This window comes from Bufo bufo, chromosome 6 (genome assembly GCF_905171765.1).
Source record: "Bufo bufo chromosome 6, aBufBuf1.1, whole genome shotgun sequence".
NCBI classification, from domain to species: Eukaryota; Metazoa; Chordata; class Amphibia; order Anura; family Bufonidae; genus Bufo; species Bufo bufo.
In genome coordinates, this window is record NC_053394.1 from 394,487,741 (window position 1) to 394,513,662 (window position 25,922).

Consider the following 25,922-nt stretch of genomic DNA (forward strand, 5'->3'; position numbering starts at 1 on the left):
TTCTTAGTCTGAAGTTCTAAGGACCCAAAATGTCAACACCACTTACTATTCACAGTATGATCATCGTCCAGCGAACAGACAGCCGTGATGTAACAAAACAAAGCAACTAGATGCAGGCAAGATTGCTTACCTTCTCATGGGGCCGCGGTCCCCTCCTCAAGTGCTTTTCGTAACACCCCGGAGGTCATTTATGTTGGCTACCGATGCTTCATTCTCTCTCAAACACCCAGTTTCAACCTCACAAACTACTTTTATACATATGTCAACAACTCCTTTGCATCCATGATCCCTAATCCAACCACCATAAGTTTGTTTGAACTTTTCCAACACTTCCACTAGAGACTTTGCTGTCTTGTAACCCTCTGGGACACTAAATTATTAGCCATATATGTCAGTTGTCCACAAGTTTTGTCATTCAACACCAATACAATTACCTTACGTCAGTCCTTACCTAGAGCTTCCTCACTTGTACCAGTGTACTCTAGAAGACTAAAATTATTTTTCCAGCGAACCCAACTCAGTTTTCCACAGAACTTCCCCAGTATATACCTAGTGTATTCTGCACTGAGCCTCAGCTTATTCAACTGCTCAGGGGGTTCCAGCGCTCCTGATTTCTCTTTTTGGTGTTCTCTTTTACTTATTTTCTGCAAAACATACCGGACAACAGATATATCTATATCAGCAATCCCAGTTTACTATCTCAAACGTCATAGTCAAAAGTCTTACCCAATAATCATAGGAATATCATCTCTTTAGAGTTCTTTACCAAAAACAGGCTGGACTGTAAATCAGCTTTTTAGACTCCAATTTCACACCGATTTGGACAGACAGGAGATGAGGCACAGATTTTATCAAGATAAAGTCTCTTACCTTGCAGCGCTGCTTTAAGTGGATCTGTACGTCCTCTGACCGTCTGACCATGGTTATCGGGGTGTCTAGGGAGAGCTGATTAGTCCAGCCATCACATTGGGGGCCAAGTTTTGTGAGGGCAATTACCCCTGCGTCTATTATTATGGGTTCCGAATTCAAATAGCGTAATGTGCACAGAGAAGGCTGATACAAACACAACAGTTGTAATCAGTAATCTACTTTATTGTAAATTAGCAGACAATCTTATACCATGATTATTGGTAGATGCCCAACAGCCGTGCGTCACATAAAACAACAAAGACAGAAGAAATGAAACATCTTTATCAGAAAGAGGATCTTAAATTTAGAACAGCAGAAGCTTGCATTTATAAAAAATAGAACAGGAAGTGGGGGGGAGGTTGTCAGCTGATTCCCCATCCCCCGCATGCCAGCTAACATTTTATTAACCTCTAATTGAAATCTGGTTCAGATAGATATAGGATATACAAGATGGAGTTCTATCTCTCACAAATGGGTACTACCGGTAAAAGACAAGTGCATGTTCTCAGATTCCCTACTCTGCCAAGAGTTAGAGAACAAAACTTATTGGTAACTCCTTTTTTTAATTTATTCTCGCCTACATATTTTACATAGGGACAAACATTAACAAAATGACCCCCTTTACCACAAAAAAAACAGAGTCTGTTTCTAGCCCTGAAGTTCTTATCACCAATATCTGGAGAGGTCTTGCATAGATTCATCTCCATACATGGGCTCAGGTGTTACAGTACCCCGAGAGTCAGAGTGGACCGACCTCCCTTCAGGTAATACGTCTCAAGAGAACGGAGTCTTGCACCTTTCCCTCAGACGTCTATCAATTCGTACCGCAAGAGACATGGCAGCCTCTAATGAAACAGGATTTTCATGGAGTGCTAGGGCATCTTTTAGTCTCTCAGAAAGCCCCTGACAGAACTTACTCCGGAGGGCAGGGTCATTCCACTCAGAATCAGTTGCCCACCTCCTGAATTCAGAGCAGTAGGATTCAGCAGACCGATTTCCCTGATGCAAGCCGCGCAACATAGATTCAGCCAGAGAAACTCGATCTGGGTCATCATAAATAAGTCCCAGGGCTCTGAAAAAAACCATCCACCGACCGGAGGGATTGGGATCCGGTCGGCAAAGAAAATGCCCAGGATTGAGCGTCACCTTTTAATAAATAAATAACGATCCCCACCTTTTGACTCTCGTTACCAGAGGAGTGAGGGCCTAAGCGAAAATAAAGTTTACATGACTCCCTGAACCGAACAAAGTTGTCACCTCCTCCAGAAAATCGGTCCGGGAGGGCGATCTTAGGTTCAGAGCAGGTCTAGACTCCACTGGAGACAGACGCCTGACACCTTGCAACAGTTTCATGGAGGTCTGCTACCTCCAGTGACAACCCCTGCATGCGATCCACCAGTGCAGAGACAGGATCCATGACAACACAGAGCAGAGGAAACAGTAATGGTATTTAGCAGCTAATGATGTCACGGATAGTACGGGGAAGGAAAGACAACCAAAGGGAACAACAACAAAACAACTACAGACTAGGCCCCAAGCCTATGGAATAAAGAGGTCACCTCCTAGCAAACCCTGACTCTCTCCCTAAGCTGCTAACCACATGTGCAAATCTCAAAGGTAGAAATGCACATGTGCTGGAACCTGAGACTGCAGAAACACTGCGCCAAACCCTCAGCTTAGGAAACAGGGGAAATAGGCAACCGGCTCCTTGCAAACTGAAGGAGCCAGTGTCTCACTGAGGCCTAGTCAGGACAGACTAGGCCAAGAAAAGGGGAAAGGACTTAGCTTGAGAAGCAACTGGAACAGGAGACATGTCTGCAGGCGCTAGTGATAGTCATTGGAAAAACGTCTTTGTCACGATCCCTACTCAATAGGTCACGTCACTGGGGTGAATTATACTAGTGAGCTCATCAAGTTACCACAGAAATTCCCACCCACCTATTCTAGATGACGGAATTCTGCTAACTTACTCCCCTAGATTCTAACACCCCAATATTTTCTATCACAATAGCAGCCACCACCTATACTATAAGGTAATAGGGGCCTATACTCACATATTCTCTCAACCCAAATTTAACACAGTATCATAGGTTATATATATGGGACCTAAAATCCTCTGAAACACTACTGGTAACGTTATTCCCTCCGAAAGAGCAAGTTCTATAAGACCACAAGGAAGGGACTTATTCATGTTGAAATTTAATACACAATAGTGCAGTGCAATACAAAAAGAAAGTGTCAGATAAAAGATAAAAACAAAATATACATACAATAACAATGCAGTGAACAGATAAAATAAGGAATATTAATATAATAATATAATAATAATAAATAATAATAATAAAATTAATATAATAAAGAATATTAAATTAAACCAAAACTTGATTAAAATTATAAGAAAGTAAACTTAAATTCGCCAATATATTACCCCAATATTCGAGGGAAATTCACGGACAACTGCGAATTACATACTCTGTCATTGTGCCACTCGGTGGCCTCCTCATACAGCTGCCACCTCCATACGCTGTCATTGTGCCACTAGCTGACCTACTCATACTGCTGCCACCTCTAGACTCTGTCATTGTGCCACTCTGTGGCCTCCTCATACTGCTGCCAACTCCATACGCTGTCATTGTGCCACTCTGTGGCCTCCTGATGCTATCGTCAACTCCATTCTCTGTCATTGGGCCACTTTGTGGTCTTCTCATGCTGTTCCTACCCTCCCCACTTCATGACTGGGCCACTATTTTGGCTTTCGGCCTGGCTGACATCATCATTTATTTGACCTTTCTTCTGATCTGTCAGAAGGAGGGAAAAATGAGACGCACAACGGATCCTGTCTGTGTAGCAGCTGTAAGGCCTGTATGGTCCCATCAGAATTGGCTTATGATTTGCTAGCCAAAAGCAGGAGTGGGTACAAAACACAGAAGACATGCAAGTATTCCATTCACGTGTCATCTCTGTTTTACATCCACTCCTGTATTTTTTTGGCAATAACAATACTGATGGATTATTGAGAAAATGCTGACCGAGTGAAGGCGGATGCTCCACAGACAGGATCCGTTTTTTGTGGGTTATTGTTCTGACGGATCAGAGGAAAGACAAAATAATCAGTGACGTCAACACAAACTTACTGCTGACATCCTCTCCACTCTGTCGGGGGGGCTCTACTTGTATAAGAGTTTAATAGAGCAGGTTCTGTAGACATCTATGTGGAATAAGCTGACGAGCGTGTAAATGAAGTGCGCTTGTTCTTGAGGCTAACATGGACCTGTAAGGCTGAATTCATACTTGAGTTATTTGGTCAGTTTTGGCCCCGTGACTGCCTAAATAAGTGAAGTGTGCAGTGATTCTAAGAACGACGCCTGTCATCTGCATGTCATACGGATTCACAGTATTATTTCACTACCACAGCACACCACTATCAAGGCTCTCAGCAGGCCTGAAATAGCGCGAAATAATTCGAACCAAAGCAAATTTGTTCTGAAAATACTGCAAACCGGCCGAATTGAATTTTTTAGAAATTTGCTCATCTCTAGTCATCAGGTCACAGTAGTTGCATAACTGAGGTGGCAGCAGGAGCAGCCGTACAGAATGTGATGGTGGAAAAGTGGCATTAGTGACATGACAGAATGTGAAGATAGACAGACAGCAGTGGCATTATGTCGGTGGCAGCAGCAGTCATTCAGAACGTGAGACCCCCATAACAGTGGAGCACCACCAGCAAGGCCAGATGTATTCATCAGAATCAGCCAGAAGAATGTGAAAATCCTCCTGAGTCCAGGCTTGGCTCATGGCATTACATGGGGTATATGCCCATTACTTACACCAATTTACCCAAACCATTAATAAATAACATTACATAGATAAATAAATACACCGAATAGAGAGTGGAGGTAAAAATGGCCATGATCTGTTTATTAAAACCAAAATTTCAACTTAACCTCTCTGGCAGTCTAATTCCTGGAGTATTCTCGTACCCAAAGCGGTATATTCTTCCATAGCTGCGGCCGGAAGTTTGCGCCGCGCTCCTGAAATGCGCATGCGGACAGCACACTGTGTGCTGTCTGCATCCATTCCTGAGCCTAGTCATAAACTCAGACTCAACCAAACCATAACCATACATCAGAGTCCATCCCATCACAGGATGAATATACAAAACCACCCTCCTTAGAACCATGGCCAGCATTCAACAAAATACGGGTGGGCGAGGCACGAAGGATCCGGCTCCACAGGCAGGTGCAGACGAAAGGCAACCCGGCCCGCATAGCACAGACACCTATTAACCGACCCTTCCACCAATCAGACCATTGTTACCAGGGTCACAATAGGTCAATCAATCTGACAAAATAAAGGGAAATCACTAGGCAGAATGAAACTTCTGCCAAGTGATCCTGACAGAAGCGGGAAAACTTTTCCCTCCAAAATCATAGGCCAAAAATAGCCTTACCATCACTGGGCAGAAAACCTTTCTAGCCCAGTGACTGTCACCTAAAGGTCAGCGGGCAATGCAAGTATTGCCATGTGTACCCCTCCTTAATGTCCAGGGTTCCTCCATTTTGACAAAGGTGATGTTTTGTACACCGGCGGAGGACAACTTTGTCCATTTGGGGGTGTCTTCATGTCGCCCCGCAGTGCTGAAACTCCTCCCTGAGATAACACTTTAGGCTGGACAAGAAAGAAGATAGAGCGCATGCTGTGCCAGTCCGGGCCACTGTTCCAGTCTGCCTGTCTAGCAGAAATCTATGGGTCAGGGGACTGGGCACAAGACAGAGGCTGGCCATAGTTTAGGTAGGTGTGTACCTGGGCATTGAGGCGGGTGTTGTCAGCTTGCTGACTGGCCTCAGCCTGGTGTGGCATATGGAAAAACTGCTCCATAATGTTGAGAAGACTGAAATAGCTACTGCGGCTTCTGCTTCTTATGGTGGCGGGAGGCAGGTAACTCTGCGGATGGGGAGGGGACCCCCTTTCAGACATGCTGGTGGCAAGTGTCTGATCGCCATAAGTTGTGTACACAGTGTTTCCTAATAATAAACACTTTCTGCAAGAGGAAAACATTCCCCCATTTTGCCTTGGTAGCTAGGCTCTAAGAGCATGGCTATCCAGTAATCAGACTGCTCAATGTCAGCGATGACATGATCTGGCCAGCGTGCCCAAAGAGCCAGTTTTTCCAATTCTGCCCCCCCCCCCCCCATGTAACGATTATATGTTGTAGCTGGTGTCACCTTCAGCATCATCATCCTCTTTCTTCTCCAACTCCAAATCCTCTTCCTCCTCCTCAAGTGGCAGCAGCTCCTCCTTCTCCCTCGTGAGAGTTTCTCATTGTAGGACCCCAATAGCTGTAGGGCCACCTTTTGCATGAGCATCAGCATCTCTTCAAAAATACATATGAGGGGGGTGAGGGACATCTTCAGCATGATCGGAATGAGCTGCCAGTGCCCAACCTGGAAAATACACATGTTCCTTGTGAAGGCGGTCTGGTGCATCACCAAATCATTCACGGCTTTCCGCTGCTTGTATAGACTAGTGATGAGCGGCAGGGGCAATATTCAAATTCGTGATATTTTCACAAATTTGTGATCTCTAGTCATTATTTTATTGCTTGTGAAAATCGTCAATCGGAAAATTTGCGATAAAAATTTGCGATCAACACTACTCCTAAAGTCAAAGATATTGCAGCCATCTCATTGGCCCACAAGCAAGAAGCAGTGAGGGATCATGGGTACTGATAAAATAAAATCTAGAATATTCACGATTATGAAGATATAGCACTATATTCTACATATTTGCGAATTCTCAAAGTGCCAATATTCGCGATTAGAATATTCACGATCAATACTAGTATAGACACTTAAACATGTGCAATGTTGAATTCCAGCGAGTTGGAACGTTGCAGATGAAGCAATGTAGCTGCATACAATTCTGATGCTACAAGTCCAGGAGATCGTTCTTCACGACGTGAGAAGGGCTGAAAAGAGGGACACTCTCCAGGACATTGCGAGCATCTTGTACGAGCCAGTCCATTCATTTAAAAGGCCATGCAAAGAGCATGTGTTCTTTCCTCCAGGTTCAGGGCAGCAAGGATGCTGTGCCCATTGTCACTGACCACCTTGCCCAGTTGGAGTCGGCGGGGTGACAGCCAACGTGATGTTTGCTGCTTGATGTACTTGAGCAACTGCTCACCAGTGTAGTTTCTGTCTCCCAAGCCGATCAGCTCCAACATGGAGTGGCAACTCCTGACCGGACACGTGATTGGAAGGATAAGTAGTGTGCGTAACGCAGTGCCCTGCTGCTGTTGGAGACGGGACCATGTCCATGAAAGAGGAGGTGGCAGATAACTGCCTGCTGTGGGAGCCAGCCCCATGATATAGTGGCCATGTTGCTGGGGTGCTGCCTCTCCACTGCCACAAAACGCATAGACCCAGTAGGCTGTGAAAAAAATGTTCTATCCCTGCCCATATCAGCTGCTACAGGTGTCCACTTTGGAGTGCAGCTTGGGGCACAGAAACAATGCCAATGAGTGGCCCGCATTCTCTGCCATGTGAGTACTGCAGTGACTACAACTTGGTAATGTTAGGGTTCACCTTGTAGACAAGCTGATTGCTGGTGGAGAAAAGTTTTTCATGTCCAAAAGTTCCATAATAGATATCTCACGATGAATCCGAGGAGAAGTGTTAACAGGATAACAAGAAGGTAATGGTGATGAAGATGACAAAGATTCCACATTGCTTGGAGATGCAGGTTGGCTGCCACAAAGAGGACCAGGAGAAGGAGGACAGACTTGTTCTGCTTGGTCAGTTGTATTTTCCCGAAGGATCTGGTGATGCCGCCTCTTGTGCTGAAATAGACTTCTGGTACCTATAATTGTGTTTGAAGGGCCATGGCTTATTTCAGTAATGGTGTCATGTTTTAAAGAGGGTCATACGGACCCCCTAGAATATATTTCAGGCATACAACAAGGCAAGGAATCAGACAACAAGGCAAGAACCAAAACAAATACTTTATTAACAGAGATCCAGACAAGACAGGAAGCTGGACCAGCAGGTAAGGGTAAAGTGGCAGGTAATACCACTGGACCAAGTGCACCGGTTTGACTTGGGGCCAAATCCAGATGGCGGAGATTCAGTGAGCCCCGTTCTTCACAGAGCCCCAGATGGTGGAGATGAACTTAGCTGAGGGCTTACTGGTCGCACCTCCAGGATGCCTGATGCATTTTGCCACTTACCTGCAGAGACTAATGCTGGTGCAAGCACCAGCGATTCAGAAACACGAGACAGACTGGAACCCAGGTACACAAACAGGAACCCAAACATAACCACATGACACTGTTCAAACAGGACATAACGGGACCCAGAAAACAAGACAGATGCCTGGACCCCATGCAGAACAGATGCATGGCGGTCACAGGCAGAGCTGCACAGACAAGCAGATGCCTGGACCCCATGCGGAAAGGATGCAAGGCAGTCACAGGCAGAGCTGCACCGACAGGCAAACAAGCAGATGCCTGGACCCCATGCGGAACGGATGCATGGCGGTCACAGGCAGAGCTGCATATATAGACTAGATGTCCTCCCTGCGGAGAACCCAGGAGCCCTCTCCACCAAGGCATAGAATCTGACTAGCAGATGCTTGTTCCCCATGCTGAGTTGGTTCATGGGCGAACAGACAGAGCTTCACGCAAGACATAGAACCGGGCTAGCAGAGGCCAAAAGTTTTGAGAATGACACAAATATTAGTTTTTACAAAGTTTGCTGCTAAACTGCTTTTAGATCTTTGTTTGAGTTGTTTCTGTGATGTAGTGAAATATAATTACACGCACTTCATATGTTTCAAAGGCTTTTATCGACAATTACATGACATTTATGCAAAGAGTCAGTATTTGCAGTGTTGGCCCTTCTTTTTCAGGACCTCTGCAATTCGACTGGGCATGCTCTCAATCAACGTCCGGGCCAATTCCTGACTGATAGCAACCCATTCTTTCATAATCACTTCTTGGAGTTTGTCAGAATTAGTGGGTTTTTGTTTGTCCACCCGCCTCTTGAGGATTGACCACAAGTTCTCAATGGGATTAAGATCTGGGGAGTTTCCAAACCATGGACCCAAAATGTCAACGTTTTGGTCCCCGAGCCACTTAGTTATCACTTTTGCCTTATGGCACGGTGCTCCATCGTGCTGGAAAATGCATTGTTCTTCACCAAACTGTTGTTGGATTGTTGGAGGGTGTTTTGGTACCATTCTTAATTCATGGCTGTGTTTTTGGGCAAAATTGTGAGTGAGCCCACTCCCTTGGATGAGAAGCAACCCCACACATGAATTGTCTCAGGATGCTTTGCTTTTGGCATGACACAGGACTGATGGTAGCGCTCACCTTTTCTTCTCCGGACAAGCCTTTTTCCAGATGCCCCAAACAATCGGAAAGCGGCTTCATCGGAGAATATGAATTTGCCCCAGTCCTCAGCAGTCCATTCACCAAACTTTCTGCAGAAGATCAATCTGTACCTGATGTTTTATTTGGAGAGAAGTGGCTTCTTTGCTGCCCTTCTTGACACCAGGCCATCTTCCAAAAGTCTTAGCCTCACTGTGCGTGCAGATGCGCTCACACCTGCCTGCTGCCATTCCTGAGCAAGCTCTGCACTGGTGGCACTCCGATCCCGCAGCTGAATCCTCTTTAGGAGACGATCCTGGCGCTTGCTGGACTTTCTTGGACACCCTGAAGCCTTCTTAACAAGAATTGAACCTCTTTCCTTGAAGTTCTTGATGATCCTATAAATTGTTGATTGAGGTGCAATCTTAGTAGCCACAATATCCTTGCCTGTGAAGCCATTTTTATGCAACGTAATGATGGCTGCTCGCGTTTCTTTGCAGGTCACCATGGTTAACAATGGAAGAACAATGATTTCAAGCATCACCCTCCTTTTAACATGTCAAGTCTGCCATTTTAACCCAATCAGCCTGACATAATGATCTCCAGCCTTGTGCTCGTCAACATTCTCACCTGAGTTAACAAGACGATTACTGAAATTATCTCAGCAGGTCCTTTAACCCCTTAGTGACCAAGCCTGTTTGGGCCTTTATGACCAAACGTTTTTCTTCCTTTTTTCATGGTCTCGTTCCAAGAGCTATAACTTTTGTATTTTTTCGTCTATATAGCTTCATGAGGGCTTGTTTTTTACGGGACAAGTTGTAGTTTTTAATGGCGCCATTTTGGGGTACATATAACTTTCTGATTAACTTTTATTAACTCTTTCTGGGAGGGAGATGGGGAAAAATAGCAATACTGCCACTGCGTTTTTACATTATAAATTTTATGCCGTTCATTTTTCGGTACAAATAACATAATATCTTTATTCTCTGGGTCAGTACGATTACAGTGATACTAAATACTTATAATTTTGTTTACGTTTTACTACTTTTTTTGCAATAAAACCCCTTTTATTACCAAAAAAATGATTTTGCATTGCCACTTCACAAGACCCATAACGTTTTTTTTTTTTTTTATATGGAATTGTGTGAGGGCTTGATTTTTGAAAGACGACTTGTATTTTTCATTGGTATGATTTTGGAGTAAATGCCGCTTTTTGATCGCTTGTTATTACGTTTTTTTCGGTGGAAACTAAGAATAAATTTGAAATTCTGTCTTTTTTTTTTACGGCGTTCACCATAGGGGATAATTTATGTAATATTTATGTAGTCCCAGTTGGAACGGACGCGGCAATACCAAACATATGGGGGATATTTTCTTTTTGCAATTTTTTTAATTGAAAAGCTTATTTTCAATGGAAAAAAAAGCATATTTTTTTATTTTATGGAATTTTTTTTATTTAATAAATGTGTATTTTTTTTCAATTTTTTTTTACTACTTAATAGTCCCACAAGGGGACGATAATATACAGTATTTTGATTGCTTTTAAAATGTTATGCATTATCTCTATAATGCATTGCATTTCAATAGCAATGCTATTGTAATGACCGGCGTCACGCACAGGGAGGAAAAAAGGGAAAGCCCTGCCCAAGGGAGAGGGAAAGGTGGTGACCCCTAACTCACCTTGCGGCTGGCACCTGACTGCCCTGACGTCCCTAGACGGGTTCCTCACCCGTGCGGCGATCACGTGCCTAAACCCTGGCTTTCCCTAAAATGAGCCCTAGATAGTGAACGGGCCGGTGGGATCGCTATTCCGCACCACTATCACTAAGAGGGAAACACCAGGGAGAGGACAGACAAAACAGACAAACACATACACCCAGGTGGGCGATCACAATAGACCACAAAGGTCCAACAGGGATCCGGAGGGTAGCGTTCTGGACCAACTACCAGAGAATGCAGCAACACAGCTCCAGAAGGTCAGAATAGATGTCCAGGCAGGAAGTTCTATCTCTGGCAACCAGATAAGTGTGAGAGAGGATTATAAGGAGGTTTGGGAGTGCTGGATAAGGAACAGCTGAGGAGAAGGAGCTACGGATCCCTGAGTGAGCCAAAAGGGTTTGCAAAGCAAACCCAGAAAGCTACCATAAGGAAAACAGCCCTATCTTAAATAGAGCGTGCAGCCAACTGATGCGACTTCCTGACCCCGGGTATAACGGAGTCAGGCGTGGTTCTCGATACCCTCGTGACAGTACCCCCCTCTCTACGAGGGGCCTCCGGACACTCAGGACCAGGTCTCTCAGGATGAGAGGCATGAAAAACCCGAACTAGCTTGTCGGCGTTTACCTCAGACGCAGGAACCCACATTCGTTCCTCGGGACCGTAAGCTCTCCAATGCACCAGATATTGAAGAGAGCGGCGGACCCGACGAGAATTAACAATTTTGGATATCTGAAATTCTAGATTACCATCCACGACAACAGGAGGGGGTGGCAGCGGTGACGGTTCTAGAGGTGGAACATATTTTTTGAGTAACGACTTATGAAAAACATTATGAATTTTAAAAGTCTGAGGTAACTCCAGGCGAAAAGCCACGGGGTTGATGATGGCTACAATTTTGTAAGGGCCAATAAACCTAGGACCCAGTTTCCAAGAGGGAACCTTCAATTTAATATTCCTAGTAGACAACCACACATAGTCATTCACTCCTAGGTCCGGACCTGGCGACCGTCTCTTATCAGCCATGCATTTGTATTTACCTCCCATATTTTTCAAGTTAGCTTGCACCTTCTGCCATACCGATGAAAGAGATGACGAAAACCGTTCCTCTTCGGGAACCCCAGAAGACCCCCCCTCTTTGAAAGTACAGAATTGGGGATGAAAGCCATATGCACCAAGAAATGGTGACTTGCCAGTGGATTCCTGACGACGATTATTTATGGCAAACTCAGCTAACGGTAAATATGATGACCACAACTCTTGGTTTTCAGACACAAAACATCTTAGATATGTCTCAAGGTTTTGGTTGGTACGCTCAGTCTGTCCATTCGACTGAGGATGGAAAGCTGAGGAAAAGGACAAGTGTACCCCCAAACGGGAACAAAAAGCTTTCCAAAATTTAGAATTAAACTGGGTACCCCGATCCGAAACAACATCGGAGGGGACCCCGTGAAGCTTCACGATTTCACTGACGAATACTTGAGCAAGAGTCTTAGCATTAGGTAGTGCGGGTAACGCAATGAAGTGTACCATTTTGCTAAACCTGTCCACTACTACCAAAATAACTGTTTTACCCGCAGACAAAGGTAAGTCAGTGATAAAATCCATTGACAGATGTGTCCACGGTCTATTGGGAATGACGAGTGGTAATAGAGACCCTGCAGGACGTGTATGTGAAACTTTTGCGCGCGCACAGGTAGAACAAGAAGACACAAAATCCAATACATCCTGACGCAACCTTGGCCACCAAAAACAACGAGACAATAGCTCCAAGGTTGCTTTACTACCCGGGTGCCCAGCAAGTGCCGAACTATGATGTTCCTTTAATAATTCGAAACGTAGGTTCAACGGTACAAACAATTTCTCTGAGGGGCAAGAGACCGGGGCGTCCCCCTGGGCCTCTAACACCTTCCCCTCCAAAACAGAGTGTACCGCAGAAACAACCACTCCTCTTTGAAGAAGGGGCACCGGATCACTCACATTACCCCCTCCAGGGAAACAACGAGATAGTGCATCAGCCTTGGTGTTCTTTGCCCCAGGACGATAGGTAATCACAAAGTTAAACCTGGTAAAAAATAGCGACCACCTAGCCTGTCTAGGGGTGAGACGCTTAGCTGATTCGAGGTACAGAAGATTTTTGTGGTCCGTAATCACAGTGACGGGGTGGACTGCCCCCTCTAAGAAGTGACGCCACTCCTCAAACGCAAGTTTAATAGCTAATAGTTCCCTATTGCCAATATCGTAGTTCTTTTCTGCTGCAGATAGTTTTTTAGAAAAGAAAGCACAAGGACGCCATTTGCCATGAGACGGACCCTGAGACAGCACCGCCCCCACTCCCACCTCTGACGCATCGACTTCATGATAAAAGGCTGAGAGACATCAGGTTGGACTAGTACAGGTGCTGAGGTAAACCTCTCTTTTAGAGAGGAAAAAGCAACTTTAGCGGCGTCAGACCATTTAGAAAAATCAGTCCCCTTCCTAGTCATGTCAGTAAGCGGTTTTACAATAAGTGAATAATTTTTAATGAATTTCCTATAGAAATTCGCGAAGCCCAAGAACCGTTGTAGTGCTTTGAGGTTCTCAGGAAGATCCCAATCTAAAATTGCCTGGACCTACCTAGGATCCATACGGAAACCTGAGGCAGATAAAAAATAACCTAGGAATTGTATCTCCTGAACGGCGAAGACACATTTTTCAATTTTAGCATATAATTCATTCGTCCGTAGGACCTGCAGTACTTGTCTGACATGCACCTCATGTGTTTTCAGATCAGACGAATAAATTAAAATATCATCTAGGTATATTACCACAAACCTGCCGATTAGATGACTAAAAATGTCATTAATGAAATGTTGAAAGACGGCAGGAGCATTGGTCAGACCGAAAGGCATAACTAGATTTTCATAATGCCCCTCGGGGGTGTTAAACGCTGTCTTCCACTCATCCCCCTTCTTAATACGAATCAGATTGTAGGCCCCCCTAAGATCAAGTTTGGAGAACCACCTAGCACCCGCAATCTGGTTAAACAGGTCAGGAATGAGAGGAAGAGGGTATGGGTCTCGGATGGTTATCTGATTTAATTCGCGAAAATCTAAGCAAGGACGCAGGCCCCCATCTTTCTTTTTAACGAAGAAAAACCCTGCAGCCACGGGTGAAGAAGAGGGTCTGATGTGTCCCTTAGCCAAGCTCTCGGAGATATAATCTTTCATGGCTTGTCTCTCTGGACCCGAAAGATTATATAATCTGGTCTTGGGTAATTTTGCGCCGGGAATAAGGTTAACCGGGCAATCATAAGGACGATGAGGTGGTAACTTCTGACAACCCTTTTCAGAAAAAACATCCTCAAAATCCGAAATAAATGTAGGTAGGGTAGTTATGGAGGCGACTAAGCAATTGCTATTTAAGCAATTTTCTCTGCACTGCTCACTCCACTCCAATATCTCCCTGGCCTGTCAATCCACTACTGGATTGTGCGCTACCAACCAGGGAAGACCCAGCACTACCGGAGTGGGAAGCCCCTCCAGAACATAACCTGAAAGCATCTCGTTATGGTGGTCCCCTACCCGAAGGTGTAAATTATGAACAATGTGGGTGAGGTTTCTCTGAGACAGGGGAGCAGAATCAATAGCGAATATGGGAATGGGCCTCTGTAACGTACAGAGAGATAAACCCAAAGTGCGAGCAAAATGGGCATCTATCAAATTTACCCCTGCTCCACTGTCTAGAAAGAAAGAAATAGTCTCCGTCTTATCACCAAAAATAATAACCGCTGGCAACACAAATTGCGATGTACGTATGGAGGAAACGTATACCCCCCGGCTGTCCCTAAGGCGTCTCTCTATACGGATAGAAAGGGACATAACCGCATCAAGGGAAAAGGGGGTCTCATATAATGCAAGCGCATCCTTAACCCTTTCGGATAACCCAGAGCAGAACTGACTCCTGAGAGCCGGGTCGTTCCATTGGGTATCCGTAGCCCACCTACGGAATTCAGAGCAATACTCCTCTACCGGCCGCTCTCCTTGTAAGAGTCTCCGTAATCTTGATTCAGCCAGTGCGACTCGGTCAGGGTCGTCATATATGAGACCCAAGGCCCCGAAAAACTCATCCACTGACCGAAGAGCCTGGGAATCAGTAGGTAAAGAGAACGCCCAGGACTGTGGGTCCCCCTGCAGCAGAGAAATAACAACCCCCACCCGCTGATCTTCATTACCAGAGGAGTAAGGGCGCAGTTTAAAATATAACTTACAGGCCTCACGGAATGTCAAAAACTTGTCCCTTCCCCCAGAAAATCTGTCAGGGAGAGGGACCTTGGGTTCCGCAACAACCTGGTTACCAGTAGCAACCGCTGGGCTTGCGGTCAGTTGCAATCGCTGCTGTTGCTGGAGGACCGACGCCTTCAATCCTGACACCTCCAAAGACAGGCCATGAAATTGTTTGGACATAGCAGCAATTTGATCCATACTGGATTCTAAGTAGGTAAAAAAAAAATTTTTTCTTTACCTACACAAAATAAGGGCCAGAGATAATGTAATGACCGGCGTCACGCACAGGGAGGATAAAAGGGAAAGCCCTGCCCAAGGGAGAGGGAAAGGTGGTGACCCCTAACTCACCTTGCGGCTGGCACCTGACTGCCCTGACGTCCCTAGACGGGTTCCTCACCCGTGCGGCGATCACGTGCCTAAACCCTGGCTTTCCCTAAAATGAGCCCTAGATAGTGAACGGGCCGGTGGGATCGCTAGTCCGCACCACTATCACTAAGAGGGAAACACCAGGGAGAGGACAGACAAAACAGACAAACACATACACCCAGGTGGGCGATCACAATAGACCACAAAGGTCCAACAGGGATCCGGAGGGTAGCGTTCTGGACCAACTACAAGAGAACGCAGCAACACAGCTCCAGAAGGTCAGAATAGATGTCCAGGTGGGAAGTTCTATCTCTGGCAACCAGAGAAGTGTGAGAGAGGATTATAAGGAGGTTTGGGAGTGCTGGATAAGGAACAGCTGAGGAGAAGGAGCTACGTATCCCTGAGTGAGCCAAAAGGGTTTGCAAAGCAAACCCAGAAAGCTACCATAAGGAAAACAGCCCTATCTTAAATAGGGCGTGCAGCCAACCGCTGCGACTTCCTGACCCCGGGTATAACGGAGTCAGGCGTGGTTCTCGATACCCTCGTGACAGCTATTCAAACATTGACCAGCAGGCTGCGCCAGAGAGGCACAGCCTGCTGGAGGTAACGGAAGACAGGCTCGGGCCCTGATCGGAAGCAAGGTAAGCTTCCCAACACATCAGCACCCGCGATCGCATTTTTGGGGTGCTGATGGGAGACAGAGGGAGACCGCTCCCTCTGTCACCACTTTACATGCAGCGGGCGCCATTGCGCCCGGCATGTAAAGGGTTAAACAGACCGGATCGGCACTTCTGCCGGTCCGGGCTGTTAGAGCAGGGACCCTGCTCTCATGTGAGAGCCAGGTCCGCGCTCCCCGCTGCACGGGGGAGCCGTGCAGCGCTTAGACTGGGCCGCCGTAAAAACGCGGTGGCCCAGCCTAAGGCCCCTTAGTGACCGCCGTATAAACACGTATGGGTGGTCATTAAGGGGTTAATGACAGCAATGAAATGCAGTGGAAAGTTTTTTTTTGGGATTAAGTTAATTTTCATGGCAAAGAAAGACTATGCAATTCATCTGATCACTCTTCATAACATTCTGGAGTATATGCAAATTGCTATTATAAAAACTTAAGCAGCAACTTTTCCAATTTCCAATATTTATGTAATTCTCAAAACCTTTGGCCACGACTGTACACTGCCTGTCCAAAAAAAAAGTCGCCACCTGGATTTAACTAAGCAAATAGTTATGAGCCTCCTATTGGATAATTACTGCATGGGCGATTATCTTTCAGCTGGCAATAAGTTATTTAACCCCAACTGGTGCAATGAGTTGCTTCTCATTTCCTAAACAACCATGTCGAAAGACACATCTCGTGGTCATGGAAAAGATGTTAGTATGTTTGAGAAGGGTCAAATCATTGGCATGCATCAAGCAGAGAAAACATCTAAGGAGATTTCAGAAACTACTAAAATTGGGTTAAGAACTGTCTAACGCATTATTAAAAACTAGAAGGATAGTAGGGACCCATCGTATTCGAGGAAGAAATGTGGCGGGAAAAAAAAATACTGAATGATCGTGATCGGCGATCACTTAAACGTTTGGTGAAATCAAATCGAAGAAAAACAACAGTAGAACTCAGGGCTATGTTTAAAAGTGAAAGTAAGAGCATTTCCACATGCACAATGCGAAGGGAACTCAAGGGATTGGGACTAAAAAGCTGTGTAGTCGTAAGAAAACCACTAATCAGCGAGGCAAACCAGAAAAAAGTCTTTAATTTGCTAGGAAGCATAAAGATTGGACTCTGGGCAATGTAAGAAGGTCATGTGGTCTGATGAGTCCAGATTTACCCTGTTCCAGAATGATGGGCGCATCAAGGTAAGAAGAGAAGCAGATGAAGTGATGCACCCATCATGCATAGTCCCTACTGTACAAGCCTGTGGGGGCAGTACTATGATCTGGGGTTGCAGTTGGTCAGGTCTAGGTTCAGCAACAGTATGTGCTTCAAGAATGAGGCCAGCTGACTACCTGAACATACTGAATGACCAGGTTATTCCATCAATGGATTTGTTCTTCCCTGATGGCACTGGCATATTCCAAGAATACAATGCCAGGATTAATTTTGGCTCAAATTGTGAAAGAGTGGATCAGGGAGCATGAGACCTTAACCCCATTGAGAATCTTTTTTTTTGGTGGCGACTTTTTTTTTTGGACAGGCAATGTATGTCCCCCTGTTAGTGTAATTTGACGTGACGCCAGTTGCATTTCAGCAACGAGGACATGGAGTCCCCCTTTTAGTATTTATGGTGATACCCAGATGTAGGAATGCCAGAGTGGTGTAGAAGAGGCCACAATATCCCTGGAGATGTTGTGTTGCACGTGTCACGGTGCTCCTACCTGGATACCTTGGAGACCTGAGACGCTGTGGTCTGAAGTGCATAACAAAGGGTAATTAACTTGGATGGTGAAGAATAAAGTTGAGTCCAGATTTTATGATGAAGTTCAAAGCAGCTTTACTTTGCATAAAACGTTTTCCAAACAATCCATAGAACTTGTCTTGGTTCCCAATAGGTTGAATGCAAGTAGCGTTCTTAGCTCTGCTATGTTAGCAATATTAAATAGGAACTTTTCCTTTAGCTTTCTGCTTGATTCTTCTGTTCTGAGTCTCTGTCTAGATCTGTAATCCTAGGAAACCTCTTCCTGGCTTCAAGATTACTCTGTTTGGCTTTTAGGCAATGCAAGCCCAGGAGGGGAAATGCAACCAAATGCACAATGTCTCTCCATTAGATGACATTAAGTTTAGCATCAGAAACAGTAGTCATTACAGATGCCTGTTCCCCATGTGGAGTTATTCCATGGGCAGACAGAGCTGCACAACAAGATATACTGTAGACATGAATGCGAGGAAACATGGTATAACCCAAGGTCAGGTGTATAGCTCCTGCACCCAGCAAAGCTAGACAGATTGACCCCCAACCCACAACTCACTGGATAATATAGAGCAGGATAACAAGGTCATCTGACACCTAGCATAAATACCCAGACCAGACCATGAATCCAACAAGAACCAGACAAACAGGGAAGGTAGGGGGGGGAGCAAGGACTGCAGCCAGTACGCCAGAGCAACAAACGTGAGTAACACAGCAACCCGTGTCACAGTGAACCACACTGTGACAGATGGCTAACCTCCGGAACTCCAGCTATGGAAAAACTACGACTCCAAGCATGCTCCATTGTAGTGTTACCACAGCTGGAGCAACGGAGGTTAGCCATCACAGGATTATTTTTTTCCTGCAGATTTTGCACACCGCTGCAGTTTTGTGTGCCTGCCTTGTGGAGAAAAAGGGTAGTTACTCGCACAGAGCTACAGGCTGTCAAGCTGTGCTTAGCTGTGGTAGGTTTTGGGCCTAACCCACCCACAGTATCAGGAAATTCATCCTTCCAGTGTTACACTTTTGGACCTCACTGTCTTTAAAAACATTGATGGCAATATAGGCACACGCCTATTTAGAAAAAAGACGGTCACTAATAGCTTATTGGAATGGCGGAGTTGTCACCCTGGGGCCCATAAACTCTTGGGGACATATGACGTACCGGTACGGCATGATGTCCTGGTACTTAAGAACCCGGTACTTAAAACCCAGTGCCTGCTGAAATCATTCAGCAGACACCATGGAACAATGCCCAGGGGGGCCTGTGAATCCCCCCCCCCCCGCCCCCCATGTCATCGATCGCAGCAAACCGCAGGTCAATTCAAATCTGCAGTTTGCTGCGTTTCCAGGTTATTTGGTCTCTGATGACCCGATAACCCGGAAAGGACGGTGATCGATGGTGTGATAATACACCACCAATCACCGTCCTTAGATCCTGAGAGAGGGAAGTCACGCCACCTCTCAGGATCGCATCTGATTGGCTGGCAGGGAGGATGGGCGGGCGGAGCGGCAAATTTGAATTGCCGGAGCTCCTCTCCCCGCTCATACAGGTCCGTGGAGCGGGAGAGAGAGGAGCTCAGCTGTGCTGCCCTGGAAAAGTGAGTTTTTTGTGCCATCAGGCACTGTAGTCTGTAGGGACAGGTAGGGATAGGCAGACTTTTTTAGAATTTCTTTGTTAGTTTTTCTTAATTTTTTTTTTTTTATAGCTGTAGGGCAAAGTTCGCGAACACCCGTGTCCCCCACACACACGCACACTGAATTAAGATTTACACGCACACACACACCCCTATGGCCCAGGACGTTCTCGGCCGAGGAGGCATACGCCCTGCTTGCCTCCGAGTCCGAGAGCCCCAGTGAGGACGAGGATGACCCCACTTTCCTGTTGTCACCCGCGTCCTCCTCATCATCTAGTGATGATGATGAGCGCACAAGGCGGCGGAGACGCCGCCAGGCGGATCAAGGGGACCTCCATGCCAGTATGCTAGTACGAGCAGCTCTGGGGCTCGTACTAGTTTTCCGGCCCACCAGATCAGTCCACCTGAACCCCCTGCCGGTAAACTTGTCTGGTGTACCCCAGAGAATTTTGAGCCCGCGATTCCTGATTTTGTTGGCCAACCAGGAATCCAGAATTTCACAGTAGGCTTCACTGAATAAGACTACTTTAGTCTTTTTTTCAGTGACCACTTAGTAAACCTGTACGCCCAACAGTTCGTTGCTCAACAACCGGGCTCCCTTTTGGCTAGGGCTGGTGGCTTGACTCCGGTCAGTGCAGCCGAGATGGGGATGTTTTGGGGCCTCGTGCTGCACATGGACCTAGTCAAAAAAAACAGTGTCAGGCAGTACTGGAGTGGGGACGTCCTCTACCAGACCCCACTCTACGGCCATGACACGTACCCGGTTTGAGGCCATCCGGAAATGCCTGCATTATGCAGATAATGCAGCATGTCCCCCCCAAGGTGATTCTGCCTATGTGTAATGACCGGCGTCACACAAAGGGAGGGAAATGGGAAGGCCCTGTCCAAGGGAGAGGGAAAGGTTGTGACCCCTGACTCACCTTGCGGCTGGCACCTGACTGCCCTGACGTCCCTAGACGGGTTCCTCACCCGTACGCCGATCACATGCCTAAACCCTGGCTTTCCCTAAGATGAGCCCTGTGTAGTGAACAGGGCGTGGGATCACTAGTCCGCACCACTGACACTAAGAGGAAAACACCAAGGAGAGGACAGACAATACAGACAAACATATAATCCCAGGTGGGCGACAACAGCAGACCACCAAGGCCCAACAGGGATCCGGAGGGTAACACTCTGGAACAACAACCAGGGATCTCAGCTACTCAGCTCCAGTGGGTCAGTATAGCAGTCCAGGCAGGAAGCTCTATATCTGGCAACCAGAGAAGTGGGAGATGGGAATATAAGGAGGTTGGGATTGCTGGACAAGAAACAGCTGAGGAGGAGAAGCTACAGATCCCTGAGTGAGCCAAAAAGGATTGCAAGGCAAACCCAAAAAGCTACCATTACGAAACAGCACTGTCTTTGTACATCGAACGCGCAGCCACCCGCTGCGACTTCCTGACCCCGGGTATAACGGAGTCAGACGTGGCTCTTGACACCCTCGTGACACTATGACAGCCTGTACAAAATCAGGCCGGTCATCGATCACTTTGGGCCCAAATTTGTGGAGGCCTAGGTACCTGGAAGGGAGGTCGCGGTTGATGAGTCTCTCATTGCTTTCAAGGGGAGACTCATTTTCCGCCAGTATGTTCCCTCTAAGCGGGCGAGGTATGGCTTGAAGCTGTACAAACTTTGTGAGAGTACCTCAGGGTACACTTAAAAGTTTTGTGTGTACGAGGGGCGAGATTCCCGTATTCAACCCCCAGAATGTCGCCCCACTCTGGGTGTTAGCGGGAAACTTGTGTGGGACCTTATGCACCCACTGCTAGATAAGGGTTACCACCTGTACGTGGATAACTTTTATACTAGTATCCCCTTGTTCCAGTCCCTCGCCGCCAGATCCACGTCCGCTCGTGTGACCGTGTGGAAAAATCATAGCGGCCTCCCTACCTACCCCCTCCAGGTACCTATCCCCAGGGGTGATACCCGTGCCCTTACCAGTGAAAACCTGCTACTGGTCAGATATAAGTACAAGAGGAATGTCCTTGTACTGTCCACACTTCACGGTAACGGCATCACCTCTGTCCCTGTACGAGGTGCCGCGGCAACGGTCCTCAAGCCCGATTGTATCGTCGACTATAATTGGTATATGGGAGGAGTTGATCTCTCTGATCAAGTTCTCAAGCCATATAACGCCATGCGCAAAACCCGGGCATGGTACAAAAAAGTTGTGGTCTACTTGGTGCAGGTTGACTCGTACAACTCTTTTGTACTGTCCCAGAGTGCTGGCAACACAGGGAAATTCCTTCAGTTCTATGAGGCAGTCCTCAAGGACCTGATCTTTTCTGACTGGGAAAGAGCAGGCGGGAGTACCTCGGGAACTGGAGGCGCACGGATCGTCCCTGGCCAACACTTTTCAGGTGTGGTCCCCCATACTGGATAGAAGGGACGGACCCAAAAAAGGTGCGGGATACGAAAGGACACCACCACTCAATGTGACACGTGACTCGATTATCCGGCCCTCTGTATTATTGGTTGCTTCATGGAGTACCACACTTTAATGGAGTACTAAATTTATAATCCCCTTCCCCAATTTATCCACTGAATAGCGAAAAAAAAAATATGGTTCTCAGACTGACATATTAGGTATCGCCGCGTCCATAAAAATCTCCTCTATAAAAATACCCCATGACCTAACCCCCCAGATTACCACCTTACATAAAGCACAATACGAAAAGCGCAACAATAGCAAGCGATCAAAAAGTCATATAGCCCCCAAAATAGTGCCAATAAAACCGTCCCCTCATCCCGCAAAAAATGAGCCCCTACCTAATACAATCGGCTAAAAAATAAATAAAAAATGACTCAGACTATGGAGATACTAAAATGTATTTTTTTTTGGTTTAAAAAAGGAAAATATAGTGTAAAACCTAAATAAATGTAAAAAAATGTACATATTGGGTATTGCCGCGTCCGTAAGAATCTCCTCTATAAAAATACCCCATGACCTAACCCCCCAGATTAAAACGGTCCCAAACATTTTTTTAAAACGGTGCCAAAACAGCTATTTTTGCCACATTTTCCATTTTAATCCAGTTTTTCAGGTAACAAAGCAAGGGTTAACAGCTTAACAAAACTTAATAATTAATCTGCAGTTTACAGAAACGCCCCATATGTGGTCGTAAACTGCTGTATGACCAAACGGCAGGGCGCAAAAGGAAAGGAACGACATATGGTTTCTGGAAGGCAGATTTTTTTTTGACATGTCCCATTTGAAGAACCCCTGATGCATCCCTAGAATAGAAACTCCATAAAAGTGACCCCATCTAAGAAACTACACTCCTCGAGGTATGCAAAACTGATTTTACAAACTTTATTAACCCTTTAGGTGTTCCTCAACAGTTTATGGCAAATAGGAATAGTAGTAATGTGGCGTACTGGAGCAACAAGAGACCATGAGAGGTGCTCTCAGTAGAGTAGGCTCACCCTGTCTACTCAAAAGGATTGCAATTAAAACAGAAGGAACTGGGCACTCTCAGATATTGAAACCAACAATGAATTTATTAGAACCAATAAATAAAACCTATTTCTGCCCCGTGTATGGGGTAAATTGATAAAACCACAAACAATGTCTCTTTCTCCAATAAATAGATTAATGACTCCTGCTCCAATACACAGTCCTTTAAAGTGCAGTCATTCAAATAAATGCTCATTCAAATATGGGCTAGTTGATAGATACATTCGCTCCAACAGATGTACGTTGGAATACTTGTGCTTATCGCTTCTCCACCGTAAATTCCAATAGTAGCGGCGTCCCGCTATGGTGAAGTATCAGCGGCGTCCCGCTGAAGTGCAGTTCACTGCGTACTTTCAAAATTTATTTTCTCTGGCCGGCATATATTTTGGAACAATCTTACCATATATTGTAGTCTGTGCCCAAATGTCGGTGTAGACGCTGGTCTTGTAGTGAAACAGACTGGGGTCTTGCGAGCTGTTCCCGTCTGAACTCCCACGCCAGTGGCTTGTATGCAAGTGGACCTTAGATCTTGCTTGCGGTCTTTATTGCAACTTTATTCATGCCAGTCAAACCATTCCAGTATACCTCCTGGTACATTATCTCCTCTTTAAAAGGTACTTTGGGCGCTCTTCAAACTTAACCTTCCCTTTCCCTCCCCTTTTTATGTTTTTTCTATTATTATATTTTCTAATATGCTGATTGCTGGAAACCCATTTTTATCAGTTGCTTCATGAAATAGATGGACTAATTCAAACTATGTATAATCCCAGAAATCTTGGTATATTTCCCTCCCCTTTTTTCAGGGAGGTCACTAAAGGGCTAAGCATGGAGATGGCTTCTCTCTGTAAGTTTATTGATGTGTAACAAGAGCTGATTTCTGCTTAAAACATTTTCCACATTCTGAACATGAAAATGGCCTCTCTTCTCTGTGAGTTTCTTGATGTTTATCAAGAATTGATTTCTGCTTAAAACATTTTCCACATTCTGAGCATGAAAATGGCTTCTCCCCTGTGTGAACTCTCTGATGGAGAACAAGAGCCGATTGCTGCTTAAAACATTTACTGCATTCTGAACATGGATATGGCTTCTCTCCTGTGTGAATTCTCTGATGCGTAACAAGAGCTTGTTTATACTTAAAACATTTCCCACATTCTGAGCATGAAAATGGCTTCTCTCCTCTGTGAGTTCTCTGATGTACAACAAGAGCCGATTTCTGCTTAAAACATTTCCCACATTCTGAACATGAAAATGGCTTCTCTCCTGTGTGAATTCTCTGATGTGTAACAAGATATGAATTATTGTTAAAACATTTCCCACATTCTGAACATGAAAATGGCTTCTCTCCGGTGTGAACTCTCTGATGTACAACAAGATATGATTTCAGAGTAAAACGCTTACTACATTCTGAACATGAAAATGGCCTCTCTTCTCTGTGAGTTTTTTTTATGATTATCAAGAATTGATGTCTGGTTAAAACATTTCCCACATTCTGAACATGAAAATGGCTTCTCCCCGGTGTGAACTCTCTGATGTACAACAAGATATGACTTCAGAGTAAAACGCTTACTACATTCTGAACATGAAAATGGCTTCTCTCCTGTGTGAATTCTCTGATGTGTAACAAGATATGAATTATTGTTAAAACATTTCCCACATTCTGAACATGAAAATGGCTTCTCTCCGGTGTGATTTCTCTGATGTACAACAAGAACCGATTTCTGCTTAAAACATTTTCCACATTCTGAACATGAAAATGGCTTCTCCCCGGTGTGAACTCTCTGATGTACAACAAGATATGACTTCAGAGTAAAACGCTTACTACATTCTGAACATGAAAATGGCTTCTCTCCTGTGTGAATTCTCTGATGTTTACCAAGAGCTGAATTATTGGTAAAACATTTCCCACATTCTGAACATGAAAATGGCTTCTCCCCTGTGTGAGTTCTCTCATGTATAACAAGACATACTTTACGGTTGAAACTTTTACCACATTCTGAACATGAAAATGGCTTATCTCCTGTGTGATTTCTCTGATGTACAACAAGATATGAATTATCGTTAAAACATTTCCCACATTCTGAACATGAAAATGGCTTCTCTCCTGTGTGAATTCTCTGATGTGTAACAAGATATGAATTATTGTTAAAACATTTCCCACATTCTGAACATGAAAATGGCTTCTCTCCGGTGTGATTTCTCTGATGTACAACAAGAACCGATTTCTGCTTAAAACATTTTCCACATTCTGAACATGAAAATGGCCTCTCTTCTCTGTGAGTTTTTTTTATGTTTATCAAGAATTGATTTCTAGTTAAAACATTTCCCACATTCTGAACATGAAAATGGCTTCTCCCCGGTGTGAACTCTCTGATGTACAACAAGATATGATTTCTGAGTAAAACGCTTACTACATTCTGAACATGAAAATGGCTTCTCTCCTCTGTGAATTCTCTGATGTGTAACAAGAGCTGAATTATTGGTAAAACATTTCCCACATTCTGAACATGAAAATGGCTTCTCCCCTGTGTGAGTTCTCTCATGTATAACAAGAGGTACTTTATGGTTGAAACTTTTACCACATTCTGAACATGAAAATGGCTTCTCATTTACGTGTGCTGTAAGATGTTTAGCACCTCTTCTGTGACTTGTATTCCGTGTTACAGTCTGTGATGAATCAGAAGATCGGACCTGTTTAAAAGAATCAAATGATGCATTGTTGCTGTGATTGGATGAAGATATATCTTTGATATTGGCATGCTCTTC

At 45.2% G+C, this 25,922-nt stretch overlaps 1 protein-coding gene across 1 annotated transcript; it reads right to left on the reverse strand.

Annotated features, from left to right (window-relative positions):
* Window positions 1-18,380: 18,380 nt before the first annotated feature.
* Window positions 18,381-25,673, reverse strand: LOC121005753 (oocyte zinc finger protein XlCOF7.1-like; the record flags this gene model as incomplete). The annotated part of the gene is made up of 5 exons (XM_040438521.1): window positions 18,381-18,466; window positions 24,057-24,521; window positions 24,607-24,958; window positions 25,127-25,421; window positions 25,507-25,673. Coding segments are annotated over 5 exons (1,365 nt in total), but the record flags the coding sequence as incomplete, so codon positions are not given.
* Window positions 25,674-25,922: the final 249 nt, after the last annotated feature.